Source organism: Archocentrus centrarchus, chromosome 7 (genome assembly GCF_007364275.1).
Source record: "Archocentrus centrarchus isolate MPI-CPG fArcCen1 chromosome 7, fArcCen1, whole genome shotgun sequence".
Taxonomy (NCBI): Eukaryota; Metazoa; Chordata; class Actinopteri; order Cichliformes; family Cichlidae; genus Archocentrus; species Archocentrus centrarchus.
The window spans coordinates 35,073,130-35,088,565 of NC_044352.1; the positions used below are offsets into that span (position 1 = coordinate 35,073,130).

At 41.6% G+C, this 15,436-nt stretch overlaps 1 protein-coding gene across 4 annotated transcripts in view; it reads right to left on the reverse strand.

Moving 5' to 3' along the window:
* tbc1d22b (TBC1 domain family, member 22B) overlaps positions 1-12,574 on the reverse strand; it is a 35,849-nt gene extending 23,275 nt beyond the window's left edge. For 2 of the 4 annotated variants that reach the window (XM_030734617.1, XM_030734615.1), the window contains exons 1-4: positions 12,294-12,574; positions 6,106-6,162; positions 2,837-2,999; positions 2,590-2,743 (exon numbers count right to left, since the gene is read on the reverse strand). In XM_030734617.1, the coding sequence (XP_030590477.1) occupies positions 2,590-2,743; positions 2,837-2,999; positions 6,106-6,162; positions 12,294-12,349 (430 nt within the window). In that variant the 5' untranslated portion in view covers positions 12,350-12,574. The remainder of the gene's footprint in view (positions 1-2,589; positions 2,744-2,836; positions 3,000-6,105; positions 6,163-12,293) is intronic. The other 2 variants (XM_030734616.1, XM_030734618.1) reach the window with 2 other exon arrangements.
* Positions 12,575-15,436: the final 2,862 nt, after the last annotated feature.

A 15,436-nucleotide genomic window follows, 5' to 3' on the forward strand; every position in this document is an offset into this window, starting at 1 on the left:
AATAAGTCTGACTCATTTTCAGTGGGTGTTGGACTTTGCCAGGGGTGACCTTTGTCACTGTTTTTGTTCATAATTTTTATGGCAGAATTTCTAGGCATAGCCGAGTGGCAGAAGGCTTCCACCTTGGTGGCCTCAGAATCTAATTTATTCTTTTTGCGGATGACGCGGTCCTGTTGGCTTCATCAGGTGGTGGCCTCCAGCTTGCAGTGGAATGATTCGCAGCTGGGTGTGAAGTGGCTGGCATGATAATTAGCACCTTTAAGTCTGAGGTCATGGTCCTCAGCCGGAAAAGGGTGGAGTGCCCACTCCGGCTCAGGGACGAGTTGCTGCCCCAGGTGGAGGAGTTCAAGTATCTCAGGGTCTTGTTCACGAGTGATGCGAGAAGGGAGCGGGAGAGTCGATGGTTCGGCATGTGACTAGGATGCCTCCTGGGCGCCTCTTGGGAGAGGTGTTCTGAGCATATCCTACCAGGAGGAGGCCCCAGGGCAGACCCAGGACACTCTGGAGAGATTATATCTCTCAACTGGCCTGGAAACGCCTTGGGGTCCCCCGAGATGAGCTGGTGGAGGTGGCTGGGGAGAGGGAGGTCTGGGCTTCTCTGCTTAGGCTCCCGCCCCCTCAACTCGGCCCCGGATAAGTGGAAGAAAATGGATGGATGGATGGATGGATGGATGGATGGATGGAGTTCCTCAATACAAACAGGTTTGTCATTTAACCCCCCCCCCCCAAAAAAAAGTATTGAAACAATGAGGTCAATCCGTCTATTTTTACTGTAGACTGAAAACATTTGGGGTTGACATTAAAAGATGAATATGAGACAAAATATCAACATCTCAGCTTTTTTTCCAAGTATTTACATCTGGACTTGATACACAGTTCAGAAGATTTGGTCAGACCTTTTGTATGAATCTACCCATTTTTCTTGTAAGAAATAAACCTCTGGTTATTGAGACTCCACGGATGATTGTGGGAGTGATGCCACAACAGCTAGTCAATCGTGGTTTTAGTATCACCTGTTTGCACAAAACTGTTTGCACCAGGAGAATCACAAGAAAAGACTAACACGATGTGGGGGTAAGCAGAACAGATGGCAACGTAAGGATAACTTTAAGACAACTAATGTAATCAACTTAAAGACACAGTGAAGTGACCAGTAAATTTCACTGTCATTTAATAGTCTGTCTTCTGTACCATCTAAAAACACTGATGAGTTTAAGATTAACTTGAGATTTTTCTTCCAATAAGACTCAAAGATTTCCTTCAATGTAAAGATTCTATGTATACCGCTTCCTTTATACAGACAATTCACTCAAGTGATGAGGAAAAAATTAATGAGCTGCAGATGAGTAAGAAGTTCAAATCTAAGAATACATTTATTCCCTCAGATATTAATGCCTCCATACAAACTTTTTGCTGTTTAGTTGAAGGGATGGTTATGGCTCTCTTTTTTTTCAGGAGCGAACAAGATGTATTTTCTTACTGCCATAGTATTAAATATGTTATAAACGTATTTGTAAGTGCTGACGTCCTTATTAATAACTTGCCAATTTAATGATTCAGCACACATTAGTCTCTTTAATTGTTTGGAGTTTCCTTTTGTGTCAAAATTCAAAGAACCACCAAAAAGGTTTAATAAAATAAAAAAATTAAACAAACTAAACTAAGACACAGATTTACATAGCAGGTCATATTTAATCAAGATAACATTTGGTTTTGTTAGTGAAAGGAAGTGTTTTTTTTTCACTTGTTTAAAATTATATATGTCCAAGTTAGAAATTATTTAGAGTTTAAGTAGCATTACACAGTGACATTTTGTGTTCCCTGCAAGTTTAGCCCATTTCCAGAACAGCAGTTGTAGAGGCTGAACAGGAATTTACAAATGTTAATTAACACTGATTTATTATAAGTTACAATTTCATTATAGCAAAATTGTGGATAGAAATCTGTGTTTGTGTGGAGGGGGGGGGGGCTGATGTCACTACATCACAAGAAGACCTATTCATAGAAAGATGATGTTCAAATACATCAGAAGTCTTGAAATCTTGAAACCTGATAAGAGGGATAACGTGGCATGCCAGCCTTTGGTAAGGAAAATTTTTTACTCTTATTAGATATTATGTGGCACTGGCAGCCTATCAATATTAATGTTACATCTGTAGCTGGCCACCATGCTTATCAGTAAATTAAAGTAAAACACGGATTTCATTTCATGTGTGAATGTGCCACATGAAATGCAGAGGTGGTAATTCTTAAATCAAGTGTTCTTCCTAAAATACTAATCTTGTGCAAATCCTTACTTTAATACTTTGAATTCTACTTTAAAAAAAACCCTAAAGACGTTAATTGTACGGTAGTGAGATAAATGATCAGTATACAGTCTGTTGTCTGTATCACTGCTCTCACTTGTGTGAGCATCTGAATTGGGATGATAACATGGAATGTCAGACACATCCTAAAGGCCTGCTTTAATCCCAGCAGCCCTAACTGAAGTCTCAGGTCCCTCCTGACAAAGTCTGTAATTAGCTTCACTATGAATCACCTGATAAGCTGCTCCGTAGCTCTTAAAGCTGCACCACATTAGCCACATACCTGAGGAAGTGTTGAGGTGTGCGTCACTGTTAGACTTGACAACCTTGCCGTTGACTTGCTCGTGCTCCATGTCCTCCTGAAGGTTTGGACCTTCTGTCCTGGGTGGTGCCAATCTGTGTGACACCACACTTTCTGTGTCACCTGCTTGATGCTGCTAAGAAAAAACACACACAAGAATATCTCTTCATTTCACACTAGCTTCATTCCCTTTACTACTCACTGACAAATACATATATATTGTAGGTACTTGGTTCTGTATGGATGACGTAGTGTTGAAGGTCCCGAGGAATTCCTCGTCCTCTTCATCATCAATATCCCAAGCATCGTTGGTGCTGCGGGCAAACTCATGAAAGCTGGAAGCTTTTTTAGACTTGACATTGTTGAACTTGGGCTTTGTGTCTTTGAGGTACCTGCAGAGATAGATTGATAGATCATACAGGCAGAAAAAGAGTAAGAAATCAAACAAACAAAACTTTAGGAGATGACATTTTTAGAAGGACAAAAAAAGGGAAAACTGAAAATCCAATGCAAACACTTGGCCACACTTGCACAGCACTGGTGCATGCAGTTCACACATACAGTATCATGGAAAAAGTATTGCTCCCTTACTGATTTCATAGTTTCTTGCACATTTCTCACACTTAAATTGTTCAGATCATCAAACAAATTTTAATATTTGACAAAGATCGTCTTCTTTCAGCTGCTCCCTTTAGGGGCTGCCACAGCCGATCATCTGCCTCCATCTCACATTCCTCCTCTCTCCAGGCTCGACTCCACCTGCTCCCTACTCTCACTACAGATCACAATATCGTCTGCAAACATCACAGTCCACACAGACTCTTTCCTGACCTCAACTGTCAACCTGTCCATCACCATCACAAAGAAGAAGGGGCTCAGAGCCCTGATGTAAACCCACTCCCACCCTGAACCCATCTGTCACTCCTCACCACTGTCTTAACGTTCTCATACATGTCCTGCACATATATGTCCTGCACATGTATGTGGACATATGCTTTCTCTAGATCTACAGACACAGTGCAACTCCTTCTGAACTTTTTTGTACGTCTCCATCAACACTCTCAATGCAAATATCACAGCTGTAGTTCTCTTTCTCAGCTTGAAGCCATACTGCTGCTCGCTGATCGTCACCTCTCTTCTTGACCTAGCTTCAATAACTCTTTCTTATAGCTTCTTGGTATAGCTCATCAGCCTCCGTAGTTACTGCACCTCTACACGTCACCCTTGTTCTTGAAAATATATACCAGCACACTTCTTCTCCATTGCTCAGGCATCCTCGCACTCTCCAATATTGTATTAAACAGTCTGGTAAAAAAAAGTCCACTGCCCTCTCTCCATGACATCTCTATACCTCCACAGGTATCCATCCTCTCCCATTTTATACATTCATCAGCTCCTCAAAGTACTCCTTCCAGCTTCCATCCTTCTCAACACACTCTCTTCCCTTGTTAGAACATTTCCATTTCTGTCCTTAATCATCCTAACCTGCTGCATATCCTTTCCAGCTCAATCGCTTTCCCTAGCCAATCAATACAAGTCTTTTTCTCCTTCCTTAGTGTTCAACCTCACATACAATACACTAAATACCTTTCTTTTGCCACCTCTCTCTTTGTTATATGCCAATACTTCTGTCTACTTTCTTCATCTCCCTGACAATCCCACTTTTTCTTTGTAACCTCTTTCTTTGAATAATTTCCTGTACTTCCTCATTTCACCACCAAGTCTCCCTGTCCTCTTTCCTCTATCCAGTGTCCCACACACCTTCTTGACACTTTCTCTCAGTAGTACAGCTACTTTCCCTGTTGTCTGCTAACTCTTTCCCATGACCCAGAGCCTGTCTCAACTCCTTCCTGAACTCTGTGCAACAGTCTTCCTTTTTCAAATTCCATCATTTCATACTTACTTCGCTTCCTCTTCTTCATGTCCAAAGTCATCCTACAGACTACCATCCCACTCGTTACATTCTCCCCTGCCACCACCTTTCAATTTCCTATCTCTTTCAGATTCCACTTACAAAGATAACCTAAGTGAATACGAAATGCAGTTTTTAAATTAGGATTTCGTTTGTTAAGGGGAAAAAAAAGCTATCCAAACCTACCTGGCCCTGTGTGAAAAAGTAATCCCCCAGCCCTTGTTAAATCATGAATGAACTGTGATTAACCACATTTTCTGGAAAGCCGAGTTCACTTTCATGAACCACACCCAGGCCTGATTAATGCCAGACCTGCTGAATCAAGAAATCAGTTAAATAGAACCAGTCTGACAAAGTGAAGTAGGCTAAAAGATCTCAAAAAGAAATATATCATGCCACGATCTAAAGAAACTCAAGAACAAGTGAGAAACAAGGTCACCGACATCTGGTCTAGTCAGTCTGGAAAGGGTTACAAAGCCATTTCTAAGGCTTTGGGACTCCAGTAAGAGGGACAGCCATTATCTACAAACAGAGAATACTTGTAACAGTAAAGAGCCTTCCCAGGAGTGCCCTGCCTACCAAAATTACGACGAATCATGCTGAAGGTCACAAGAATCATCACTTGCTTCAGTTAGAGTCAGTGTTCATGATTCAACAATAAGAAAGAGACTGAGCAAAATGGCATTCATGGGAGAAATCCAAGGTGAAAATCACTGCTGACTAAAAAGAACACAAAGTTTCATCTCATTTGCCAAAAAACATCCTGATGATCCCCAAGACTTTTCCACAGGGAAAATATTCTGTGGACCGAAAGCTTTTAGAAGGTTTGTGTCCTGTCACATCTGGTGTAAAACTAACACAGCATTTCATAAAAAGAGTTCCATATGAACAAACGCAGTGGTGGTAGCGTGATATTCTGGGGCTGCTTTGCTGCTTCAGGACCCAGACAACTTGCTGTAACCATGAGCCCTGAGGCTCAAGCACAGATTATGCAGTAACACAGTGACCACAACACACCAGCAAATCCAATTCAACTCAATTTATATAGCACCAAACCACAACAAACAGTCGCCTCAAGACACTTTCACCTCTGAATGGCTCACAAAAAAAAATTTTTGTTTTGGGGTGGCGTAGTCAAAGTCTGGACTCAAATTGGCATGCTTTGGGGTGAGCTTAAACAGGCTGCTCATGCTCAAAACCCCTCCAATGTGGCTGAATTAAAAAAATTCTACAAAGAACAGTAGGGCAAAATTCCTCCACAGCGATGTGAAAGCCTAATTGCCAATTATTACAAATGCTTGATTGCAGTTCTTGCAGCCATGAGTGGCACAACCAGTTATTAGGTTTAAGGAGCAATTACTTTTTCCTCTCACGCTGTTCAGTCAAATCTGTTTGATGGTCTGAAACAAGTAAGTATGACAAATATGCAAAAGTATAAGAAATCAGGAAGGGGCAAATACTTTTTCATAGCACTGCATTCAAGTACTTGAAGCAAGAAACAGCTGCAAAGTACATTTTATAATGAGACTAACGATTAAAATGCATCAACTTTGATGACGCGATACCATGCAGTCCACTGCACTTACATGCGTCGCAATCGGGGGTCAAGAGGTGGATGCTGAGCTCCATAAACTGGTTGTACACTGTGGAAGATAACATGTGAAATGCTATCACCACTTTGCAGAAAAACACATGCAGCTCTTGAGTGTTGGACCCAGCGGACAATCAAACACTGACTTTTCAGAAGATGCTAATTAATGTTCACAGGAATGTTGGCAGACACATGTCCCGTCCTCAGATGTGCTGCTCCTCTACTCAGACTTTTCTTAGTCTGAGCAAGCTGTTCAGTTCCTTTAAAATTAGTTAATTAAATACACAACAAAGAGATAAAGATCGCAGAAGAGAAACACAAAAGCTGGAAACAGATTGTATGAAGTTAGCACAAAAGTAAGGAAATTTCTGTTTGGTTGATTATTTCTTTGTTGTCTTTCTTGGCAATAAATCTTATTCTGTTGGAAAGCCTGTTGATGTCACCTTATATGGGGCCACATTTGTAAGGAAAATGCATTTGTGGGTTGAGCAGCAGAGTTGAGTATGTGGATTGCGCCCATGTAAAACTTGTCAAATCTTCCCTGCCAATGCCAAACAGCTTATTCTGCTATTGACTCTTGTTTTGAGCTTCTGGTACCCCGGGTGCTGACAGTCAAATTTGTCATCATTTTGGCAATCTCAATGCAGAGAGATACTGAGATGACATTCTGCAACCAGTGATAATCCCAGTCTTGTTAAAATGCCAATATGTTTTGCTTCTTCAGAATTCAATCAGCCAATCCAATAAGTCACACCAAACAAGAGTAGATAGCAGAACAGGCTGTGTGGTATTGGCAGGGAAGATTTGGCAAGTTTTTTATGGGCGCAACCCACATACTCAACTCTGCTGCTCAACCCACAAATGCATTTTCCTTACAAATGTGGCACCATTGCTGCATCTGTAATAAAATACATAAAATAAACATAAAGTACTGTTTTGTATCATCAAAGAGGGATTTAAAAAAACTATTTTATATTTATGGTTTGTATTAGAAGAATTTTAAGTTGCATTTCTCATTCAAATATGGCTGTCAAGACTATGTCTGTATATCCATTATATCCAAAGTGTTTATAAATGCCAACCATGGCCCAAAATAAGACATATGAACTGAACCCTGCACTGGAGAATTTTTACAACCCAAAACATATCGGCAGGCTGTAGCCTGGCTGGAACATGTGCACTAGCAGCAACCACAGGTGTAATTTCCTGCTGGGCGAGTACTGACATCTATTTGATATTTAGGAATTCCCAAAAAATGCATTTCAATTCTGGGAACTTTTCTTCTTTAATTATTCTGCAATGCTAAAATCCCAACTAGTACCATTTGTAAACCACACAGCCAACACATACTGACTTACATGCTGCCTTCCACATGACTCCTCAGTCATTCCCTTTTATTAAATATCCCTATTTTAGAGTGAGCTTGTTTTAAGCATGTACTGAACAGAAGAAGTGGACAGCTTGCAGAGCTCCTGTGTTCTTTACCACCCTGTGGTGTGCAGTATGTTCAGCGGATGTGAGAATCTTAATGCTCAGCTTCTTTCCAAATCTCTGGTGTCCCAAAGCAAAGATAGTCAGGAGTGGTAGAACAGAATCTGGGCCTACAATTGCCAAAAATGCCTCTTACTAAAATTTACTTTGCTTCACAGAAAACTGACTCTATGAAAGTCTTTACTCAAGGAAAAAAAAAAAAAAAAGCTTAATGGTGGCCTATTATCCATTTCCTTCCCCCCCACACTTCATTAGTTACATCTTTCTAGTATGGCCTGGACTTCTTTTAGCCTTCAGAGCTGCCTTAATTCTTTGTGGTACCAGATTCAACAATGTATTGGAAACATTCCTCAGAGATTTTGTTCTATATTGATATGACAGCATCGCAGTTGCTGCAGATTTTTCAGCTGCACAGCCATGATGCAAATCTCCCGTTACGCCACATCCCAGAGGTGCTCTATTGCATGTGTAGGTCATAAGAATATAGTGAAATTGTTCAAGAAGTTTGAGATGATTTGATCTTGGTGACATTGTTCATTATCCTGCTGGAAGCCACCATCAATAGATGGCACACTGTGGTCATAAAGGGTTGGACATAGTCAACAACCATACTCGGGTATGCTGTGGTGTTTAAATGATGCTCAGTTAGTCCTAAGGGACCCGAAGTATACCAAGAAAATGTCCTCCACACCATTACACCACCACCACCACCACCAACAGCCTGAACCACTGACACAAGGCAGGAGGGACTCATGCTTTGATGAATGAGAATGAGAGTGACTGAGCGGGAAAAGAAAGTCAACACGGAAAGCATTGCTGTCACTTTGATTAATTACATAATGCATTCTCAACAGTCATACTTACACAGTGTGAGAAATGAGGCAACTACACATCTGTCTATATGCATGTCTGTATTAACAGCAACATCAGATATTAGTTGCAGTCTTGCAACAAAATAATATGCCTAATAAGCCTAAAAACTGTTCATTTGCTTAAAAAGCAGTTTGTCACTAGAGGTCAGCCTTTGGTTAAAGTCACAGTGACACTGCCTGAGGTCTGTGTTGAAGAGCGCTCTCTTTGATACGGACTGTATACAGATGCAGACAAAGGATGATTATTCTATTTTTCAAATGAAATCTAATATCACTATTTGTCCAGAATATTAACCATTAGTCATGATAAGCCCATTATTTAAAGTAACTAAGAGGCTTTTGTGAGAATATTACAGAGCTACAAATAATATGTGGAGTTTGTCAAACTGTGGCTTCTCATGCCTAAGGCTGAGAACTGAGCCTGCTGATTATCTGGCAGTGCCAGAGTCTGTTTACCAGCCTTGCGCTTGTTTTATCAGGAGCAGCTCAAGGACAGGCAGCAAGACTAGCTGTTAGCCTTCCTGTTCAAACATATGTTTGTGTTTCTAGCCATCCACCCACTCCGGTTTGAGAAAGATCAGAGTGTGTGACAAAGACAGCAACGCCCTCTTCTTGGAGCTCCTGTCTTCTCAGATTTCCAAAACAAGCTGACACCCCCACCCCCACCCCACCCCCACTTCTTTTCTCTGCTCCACCCTCTGGCAGTTAGGTGGTGCCAGGAAAAGACAGTCAATCAGACTATCAGTCTTGATGATCATTAAAAAAAACATGGAAGCCAATAAAGACATAAACACAAAAGCATGAAGAAGTCAAGTCTTATCAATGAGGGTTGAGGGATTTTTAGTTTCCACTTGTGCACAGGGAGAGCAAAGCAACAGGGAGCATACCCATTATTAACCATGATGCCTATTGAGCAAGTTCTACATGCTGGGACTAGTCCAGCTCTAGTCTGTGCCTCCCATTATATTCAGCTCAGAGATTAATAAACAATAAACTCCAAACAAAGTTTGCAGCAATTGACATACTGTTTGCTTTAAAAAAGGATTAGTTATTTTTTCTGTTTTCTTGCAGTACTTTATACTGTATAGACAAAGTAATGCATACATTAGTAACAAATTAAAGGTAAACAAGTGTCTCAATAAAGTGTTCAGTGACTACCTGCCAGTAGAACAGTTTCAATGTGTCTTGGCATAGACTGCCCCCAAAATCAAATATTAGTGTACCGATAGGTATGGCAAAATACTGTAATTTCTGATTATGTCAGAATTGTTAGAATACACCCAATAATACAGCAAAGTCTATTTCTGGGGCAATATTCGAGTATGCAAACTCAGAACATTGCACTTGTATCAAATGAGTTTGGGTTAGGCTCAAACACATAGGCCTAAAGATCAGCTGGTGACTGCCTGGAAACGACCAGTCACTAAGAAAAAAAATGACAATTCCCCAATCAGTTGTGAGTGGTTGTTGGCCGTTGCTAGGTAAACTTGGTCACAAAGGGGTATACAGTGCTGCATCAAAAACCTCATGATTACTTTGGTTAATAGCAGCCTGCCACAGGTGCCTGTAGTTTGCATGGAAGATGCTGACTGGTCTGCAAACACTTGCCAACTATTCATTGAGACGTTGTGAACTGTGAAGAATGAGACACCAGATGGAACGGCAGGCTGTTCGTCTTTCAGAGTAAAAGTTGTGTCTTACCACTGAAATTGACATGTTTCAAAAGGCATACCAGGGTTCTAGCCAGAAAAAAATGTTTAGCCTGGCACGTGGGGAGGCTAATGCTAATTAGCTTGCTAAAGAGCTTGCTAAAGAGAGAGAGGGTGGGGATCATAGACACGTATGTCTATGATCCCCACCCTCCCTCCCCAAATTAACATACATATGTATGTATGTCTATGGTGGGGGTCATCTGAAGCGTATGAAGGGATGCAGTACGAGCGCTGTGTGTACACAAAACACAGCGTCGCGGAGGATTTCGGCTTTCTGGACTATCTCCAAAAGTTGCTGAAGTCACTGGAAAAAAGTCGCCAAATTTGTTGCTTTTTGGGAAAAAAAAACGTCACTTTATGTTTAATAGGAAGCTTGAAATTGTCATTTGTCATTTTTCCACTCTTTCCCCCTCTCTCTCACACTGGTCGCCACTTTGCTTTCTGTAGCTACACGAAATCAATCATGAACAGGACTGTCGTGAGATCACGTGTGCGCATTGTGAACGAAACTGGCCAGAAAACAAATCAGTTTGGTATCAGCAACGGGGTGGAGTGTGTTGGGTGCGTGCATGCTTGCTAATTGCAGTGATAGGGAAGAGCTCCAATAGCAAATTCTCAGCCCGGCACAAGACGAACTCAGCATGGTGCAGCACCGGGCGATCAATCGCAGGCTAGAACCCTGCATATCAAAGCAATCACAAGGTTTTCGGTGCAGCAGCCTATATGTGACCAATTTCTGTGTGACTGAAGCCTCACCAAGGTCTCAGGAAGTGACATGTTATGAGCTAAGATATACTACTAAAATTCACTTAAGGTGAATGTACAATAGTGCATATACTGAGTAAACAATGCACAGTGTGGGAGTTCAGAGGCAAAGATTAACTCCAAGTCATTTGATCACCATTCTTCAAAAAAAATTTCTTCATATATTGCTCTGATGGTGGTGGTGGAAAGTGGCGCATAACACATCTGTCTCCCATAGGTGTTCATTTGGATCAAGGTTTGACAACTGTGAAGGCCATAGCATACAGACATTATGAAATCCTCATCAAACCATTTGGTAAACCCTCATCAGTCCACTCCCACCAGGACATGAATGTTTGTTATGTTGTTACAGGATAACAGTGATCACTGACAACAACGTTTTGATTTTTCTCTTGACTGATTTGCAGCAAAGTCCTTTTAGAAGTAAGGACTTTGCAGCCATCTTGAAATGCTGACCAGCATTGCTACTGTGGAATTCTCCCAGAGATTTTAGATCAGGAAATGCCATGTCTCCCTCATAATCTCTCTCATATCTCATAATCTGTTTGCAATGACCATCCCCTTTCAGGGCACAAACTACCTAAATGCCTCCAACAGCTTAACAGAGCTCCTGACCCTCCCCACTCTGGGGGGGTCAAGGGTTCTGCTTTTTTTTATGCTTAGGAGTCAAAATGAACTGAAGTGTTTGCAAACTGAGGTTAAAACGAGCTTAGATCTCTGGCTTAGATTAGGAGTAAAAGGTCCACTTGCTTCCTCCCACTCTAGGAAAATAATGCTATTACTATATACACATTTCATGTGTACACATGTCTATAATATATAATAACAACATGTCTTTACTGTGTTCTCCCTGTTCTCTAAGTAATACTGCCATAAAAAGAGGATGTGTTTCATTTAACTTCTACCCCTGTGACTCATCCAAGAAAACCCACTGAGACGACAAAATCAGATGAGTACTGTGACAGTGGCTGAGAGCGCGTTCTTCCTCCCTGGTGTTTTTGGTCGTTATGCTCTTCTGTCACCAGCACCTCTCACAGACTGAGAAAACATATGGCGGTTGACAGACAGCTGCCACCTCCAGTGTGATCGTTGGAAACCGCAGAGAAGAAAGAGATGTGGGTCTGTCTCTCTAAGCTGGACTCTATTATAACAATGCACGAGTGAGACGCTGGAAGCAGCTCACGCGTGAAAGCCAGCGAAAGAGTTCACTTGTATGCGCCTCTTTCCACACAGATCTGCTGGTTACGAGTTAATTCATGCAACAATAGGGTGTTACTAATGTGCTTCATTTCAACAGCGCCCGTTTCAGGTCACTAAAAATGTAGAAAAAAAAGAGGACCCACCTTCCAGGAACCTTTGCGTTTCTCCTCCAAAAATTGATCCTGTTGTCGGTGGCCATACTCGCATAACCCCCGTCACACCGACACAGAGACCGGCTGCTCGCAGGAAGAAACCATACGGAAAGCGCTTCCGTGTTTCACTGACGACAGCTCAGCCCCGCTCGGCTCTCTCTGCTCGGCCTCCTCATGAGTTTAAACAGTCGGGTGATAGTGATATTCAGCTTTCAAGTGTGATGATGTACACTACAGTACACTGTAAGCCGCCATCTTGGGGCGCACCGACGGGAGCGCGTGATTGGCGCGAGAGCCGAACAGGTGCAGTGAAAGCAGCCAATCGGATGAGCTCGCGGTGGAGCGACGGTCAGGGATGCTTGCGGATGAATGAGCACAAAGACACGATTCGTTCGAAACTTAATGGTGGCAGGGGAAAGTTCGGTGTGGTCCTAAAACACCACTTCAGATGTGTTCAGAGTGTTTCTCAGCGTTTCTTCGCCCCTGCTGACGCCGGCATGCTGAGAGCTTCGGTTTGGCCACTCAAGTGTGGAAATGGCTGCAGAGGTTCTCCTACAGGTTGAAGCGGTTTGATGGAACAAACTCAGCATAAACTAAAATAATGGTCCTAGTGATTGACATTTACACAGCGTCTGCATACTGAAATACAAGACTGACCCATTTATGATCTTTTGGGCCAATCTGATCTAAATGTAGGCTGTTGTCAATATTCTTTGTGCATGTTGTTCGTTTAAATAAGACAAATGAACCAAGGTCAGCCTTTAACATGCATACAACAGGAGACACAGCAAATACCAAAGACTTCGAGAGTCTTTGGTATTCGAGCTTTGGCTGAGATAGAAATGTGTGTATATTATCTGCTGGGCAGAGTGAGCACCTGAAACATGGGAAACAGTTTGTTCAGGGTGGTTTTACTGTCCTTTCCTAATTTATTTTTGTAACCATAGTAGAGAGTATGATGGTGAGGCAAGAAGAGGATTATAAACTTAGTTCAAGTTCCTCCCTGAGCCCCCTCAGAATCAGCTGATTATTTTTGTACAATAACTAAGTCTAAATACTGTGAATATTTCCAGAGTTGCAGGTCCTCGAGGTATACATAGACAAGATGAAGTTTGTTGCTTTTTAAGTTGTCTTTTTTTTTCCAGCCTTTTTAACCAGTTATAACATTGCAAGTACAGCATATAGCCACATAACACTGACGCACATTTAAGCTGCAACTCCAAGTGTCACAATCTAAAGGCAGTTCGATAGCCTGACATTTAACATGAATATCATGGTGGTTTTTATAGTTTTAGCTGCAGAACTGCACAAATTTAACAGAAACAAACAATTTGATATTTTATCTGTTTTGTGATAATCCAGCGGAGAAAACTTTAAAAAGTGTGTTTTGGGTAAACATTCAAGGCTCATGTCACCATGTGGAATAGGTGGCTGGTCAAGAGAAGCCATATGAAAGGTAACTGTGGCTCTGCCTGGGTCAAAAAAAGTTTTTAATAATTTTCTAATTAATAGTAACTACCTCTATCTTTATTGTATATCCATACACTGTTATATGAACATGCATGAGCTTTTGGAGGTATGAGAGAGGGACATGGATTTTGACAGCTGTGATTATAGAACTATACAGTTTATAATACATTATACAATAGTTTTCTTGTCAATAGGGACAATTGTGGCACAGGTGGTAGAGTGGGTTGTCTACCAATCAGAAGGTTGCTGGCTTGATTCCTGACTCCTCCAGTCCGTATGTTGAAGTATCCTTGGGAAAGGTACTGCACTCCGAGTGGATCCATCGAAGTGTGAGTGTGTGAATGTTGGAAAGCAGTTAGGCATAGAAGTACTGTACGAATGTGTGTGTGCGACAAAGCACTCATTTGAGCACTCAAAGGAAGTGCTTTCAGTGCTCAAATGAGTAGAAAGATGCTGTATAAGTACCGCTCCATTTACCATTCAGTATTTGGTCAGCCTCTCATCTTCTGCATGAATGTGAACGTTAAAATTTTAAAGATCATAGATTTTGTAGCAGTGCCTAAACACTTGTGTAGCTGACCTTGTGACATAAAGTTAATGAATGTGGTGCTGGAAACAAAATCACTATCATTACTAGATGAAGAGAAGAGATCCAGATATGCATCAGGCTGATCACAGGCGACTAGCTGTTATCGTAGCTACTGAAAGCTCTTCAAGCCACAAACTGTCATGCAAATCAGAATGCTTCCTCTGCATGCTGACCCTCACTTCATGCTAAGTAATACTTCCCTTTTAAAACCCAGACTGCATTTACAGCCTCTGTCCACAAGAGGGCAGACATTTTCTGCTCCAGTGAGAAAGCTTTGCTCAAAATGAAACCAGCTCAACTACCAAATATTTACTGTAAATGTTTGAAAAGTGAATTTTCCTTTTATGCTGCTTATTCCATGCTGTTATCAACACTGAATAGCTGACCACACAGAGGGGATATAGTCATGTTTTTCCTGAAAGACGCATGAAGTAAATTAAAGTGAGTCATCTTATTTTGTCCAAAGCGCCCGAGTGACTTATAGAGAGCATCCTGGCCTCTCTTTGCTGCATTCAAATGCAGGCAAATTGAGGTTTTGGAGACATGACTTGGTTTCACTTTACATGCCGGGCTGGTATTTGAATTACAGGTGCTCTCTGTGTCTGTTTGTTTAGGGAAATCACTGCAGCACCCACCCACCCACCTGTCTACTCCTCTTCACATGTTCAACAGACTTTAACTGACAAGATCCAGGTGAGGGTTTATGTTTGCTGGGAACAAGTGGATGTTGTGGATCTCGTGTCTTTATGAGCGGAGGAAACCCCATTCAAACATTTTCTGGAGATAACTATTTGTAATTTTTTTTAACTAAGAGAGAGATTTGGAGCATTTTCTCAAAGCAGTCTTGTGACTTTTGGCCACTGAATTTTGCTCGTTGTGGCCATCTCACTGAGGAAAACAGTGGAATGAAAAGAGGAGGCTGAGAGGAGATGCACTTACAGTCACAAGGCAGGACAATGGGGAGCTGTGTGAGGGACTGGCGGAGTTGCCTGGGGCACAGTGACTCTCTGCTGTTACTTTGATCTGCATGCTGTCAAGAAACCATGCCTATTTATTGAATTACTTCTCTGAAGGC